The following is a 3,684-nucleotide window of genomic DNA, read 5'->3' on the forward strand; positions in this document are numbered from 1 at the left end:
AGCCCGATTATTTTATAAGATATGGTCAACTTTGAATTTCACATTGAACGAAAACAAGCTAAGGCGTGTGTATTAAACCAAATAAGATATATCATATATAAAGTATACTTACATTTTATCATAGTATTTTTTCTCTTTTCCAGTAACTTCACTTGTAGGCCTACTGTGATATGAAAATCAATCAGTTTAATTACGTTTAATTCCTTTCCATAGGTTATTTTATTTTTTATCTTACTGCTTCAAATCCTCTTTCTCTTTGTCTTGGTCTCTTCCAACTAATATATTTTACACGTTTGTTCAGGTCAGTTGACCTAATTTTAACTTCTAATTTCAAAAGGCACTGCAAACATGTCAAAGACGACTGTTAAATCAAGATAGCCTTTATGTCTAGTAGTTGTATAAATAATCTACTTAATTGTGTGGAATTACTTAAATCAAAGCATTGCAAGGGTAATTTGCGATCTGTTAAGGAAGTGAGTTACTGTCTAGCTTACTTTAACAGAAGCCTGCGTCAAAGTCTGATATCATTGCCACATATTTTCAACTGAACTCTTCACACCGCACTAAGGGCGGGGCCTGGCTATAAAATCTCACCCCCCGAAATTCTCAACTACTGAACCATAAGCGAACAGTCCACATTCTTCTCTTCTCCTCTCAGTCCAACAAGGTAAGAAGTGATTCAATTGGTCGCAACAACAGCCTGGTCCGCCTTTGCCTGCGGCTATTGCGGTTCTCAGTATGAACGTCTATTTCAATAGGGGAGTTTAGGGTGAAGCACTTAGTAGGATGTAGGATTTGTACTTAGTTGAAAGGGGAAACGGTTTAATCAGTGGAGCCCTATTCAACTGTACTTTTTCTTTACTTTATTTATTTATTTATTTATATATAGGCTATATTTATTTATTTTACTACTCGACCCGATTGTTTATTACGGAGGCCCATATGTACATACCTCTTTGTGTTTTTCCATCTAAGTTAGTGCAATTCACAGTTTAAGATTAATCCTATAATGATGAAAATAGAAGTCTGAGCCTACAATCAGCTATTAAAGTACTGGCTATAGGCGGCTGTATTCAATTATTCTCTCTTATCTGAAATGCGCTATTCGGTGTGATTATAGGTGTTATAACCACACGTTTGCTACACAAAGACGAAGGTAGAGGGTGTGGCTGGCTATGGAATTAGGACTGGACTGTGGACATGAACACACTGGAAAAGTTGACTAGAGACGCCTAGTTTTTTTCCTTAACGTATTTTTTCACAATGTCCCGTTTGAACACGTTTGAATTGTTTGTAGTTTTAACTTTAGATTCTGTATTAAAAAGGGAATAGCAAGTAAGTAATAGTAATTGTACCACCATGCCAGGCTATGCCAACTGAAGTTCATGCCTGTCATGTCGCCCTAGTTGGTCATTAATACAACCACGATTTTCTGCATAAAGTGAGTCCAAACGTCACCCAAGGAGCCTGATAGTAACATGGTGTTTTTAATCTAATGTTATATCCATGCTTATTGTATGTAGCCATGTAGCAACTCTCTCTCAAGGGCCTATGCACTAATCGACACCCCGTAGCAGTTGCTCCCTCCCTTTGTTACTCCATCGTCTTCTTCTTCAGCAGATCAGCTGTCACCATGCCTTCAGAACTGGAGAAAGCCATGGAGTCCCTCATCATGGTGTTCCATCGCTACGCATCCAAGGATGGCAAGAACGGCACGCTGAGCCGGCGGGAGCTGAGAGAGCTGATGGAGAACGAGTTGTCTGGCTTCCTCAAGGTAAGAGAGAACGCGGGGCTCCGTAGTCCTTCACCTGTTCACGCCCGTACCTGGTGCTCTGCCGCCAGAGTATAGTCTACCCCAAAACTAGAACTGGCTGTTTACAAAAAGCTTTACCCCTGTGTCTCCCTTTCACCCGGTGCCATGAGAACCATGAGTCTGACATAATGTATTCTAACACTCTCTTCTCCCCAACCCCCCACCCCCCCTTCAGTCTCAGAAGGACCCCGCCGCGGTGGACAAGATCATGAAGGACTTGGACACCAACGGCGATGGCCAGGTGGACTTTGAGGAGTTTGTGTCTCTAGTGGTGGGACTCTCTATCGCCTGCGAGCAGTGTTATAAGCTGCAATTGAGTACGGGAGGCAAGAAGCATTAAAACCCCACCAGCGGCGCCAGCAGAGAGCTGGAGGAGATGGAGGAATAGAACATTTCAAATGTCCCTTGTTTTCTTTTTTGTATTATGGTCCATTAAACTCAATAAATATTCCTGAACCCCCAAAAAGTGATATCTTGTGGTTATGGGTTATTGTATGGACTTGATCTGTACTTGTGGAATCCACTTTTTATGCTTATTATGGCAATTTAATCCAACTTGAGTTAGTTTTAGTTATCTCTCTATGTGAAAGAAACAGGTTTGTCCACATTCAGTTTTAATTTTCTATATAGCCATGTGATAATAGGCTAAAGGTGTGGCGTGTGAAGGGTTTATCTTTTTCTGTTTCTTGTGCAATTGGCTCTAGTTTAGTTTAGTAGAGTAAAACGTCCACAGGGTGTGTTGTTGGTTCATACTACTAGAATCTATAGCACCACACTCACTCAGATATGATGACGTAATGCCATAGGGCACTTCCCCAACCTGCCCTATCTCTAAAGGAATCCTCAGTGTTGAAGGAACACACTCAACCCACTGACACACACCACACTGATGTCCTTCTGGTGAGGAAAGGGTGCTTAGGAGCAAGCATCACAGGCTTTGGAAACAACCAATGGTTGATATTTTTGCCAGAAAAAGTAGAAGAGGAAGTAGAGCTCTGGGCAGTTTCTGAGTCACAGGACATAGCAGGCTCATGAGTCTTTTTCATTTTCATTGTGCTTCACATTGACCTTGTGGAGAGGTGTGGAAACCAAGTTCATGAACCTTCTATTCCCTTCTCTACTTCCCTTTATGTTCGTCTGTTCGTCTGTCTTTCTCCCTTCTGAGTTTGTGTGTTTGTTTGTGTCTTACATTCATCCCTTTCTTTCATTTGTTTGTTCCCTTCTTTGCATCTTTCTTTCATGAATGTTTTCTTTCTGAGCAGAAGATCCAAGATGATTAAAGAGTGTCTTACTTTTTTCCCCGCCGACAACCCCACCCGCCCAACTGCTCCCTTTTCTCTCCACATCTTGTGAGCTCTTCAAAACTATTTGTTCAGGACTGTGTGGCCTGCCAGTGTTACTGGCAGGGGGCCAACCGGAGGGTTGCTAAGTTACGGCTGAGTGGGTGTGGCCAGGGGAAGTACAGCTCATGAGGCTCACACTGCGGCCACACCCATGTCATGCACACTTTCAGGGCTCCGAACAGGGAATTCTCTTCAGAGACTCTAAATCAAAGCTTTATCTGTAATAAAATACAGTCATTGATTTACCCAATCTTTACCCAACCCAATTTACCCAATTTGTTTTGTATTTCCTGTTGATGTTCTGGTTATTGTATTGTGTTCACTTGAGGAATTTATTCTCAGGGTTTTCATGTTTTCTGTATCTCAATTAGCTAGAGATCTGATTAATTTGATCCTTTTATCTATTAGTGAATTTTTGTTCCCAACAGACTCTCACTTTTTCATCTCTTTCCTTCTCTTTCACTCTTAATAACTCTACATATGCCAAATAAGTTATTCGATCTTAGAGATACATTTTAGATTAAGTGT

At 41.2% G+C, this 3,684-nt stretch overlaps 1 protein-coding gene across 2 annotated transcripts; it reads left to right on the forward strand.

Moving 5' to 3' along the window:
* Nucleotides 1-534: 534 nt before the first annotated feature.
* On the forward strand, nt 535-2,279 carry s100a10a (S100 calcium binding protein A10a). 2 transcript variants are annotated; one of them, XM_079749941.1, is made up of 3 exons: nt 535-667; nt 1,621-1,774; nt 1,989-2,279. In XM_079749941.1, exons 2-3 carry the CDS (start codon nt 1,634-1,636, stop codon nt 2,151-2,153), a joined length of 306 nt encoding a protein of 101 aa, XP_079606067.1. In that variant the 5' UTR covers nt 535-667; nt 1,621-1,633; the 3' UTR covers nt 2,154-2,279. The 2 variants fall into 2 exon arrangements, with proteins under 2 accessions (XP_079606067.1, XP_079606066.1); XM_079749940.1 differs by having other exon boundaries at nt 537-667; nt 1,618-1,774.
* Nucleotides 2,280-3,684: the final 1,405 nt, after the last annotated feature.

Source organism: Pollachius pollachius (assembly GCF_949987615.1).
Source record: "Pollachius pollachius genome assembly, chromosome: 13".
NCBI lineage: Eukaryota > Metazoa > Chordata > Actinopteri > Gadiformes > Gadidae > Pollachius > Pollachius pollachius.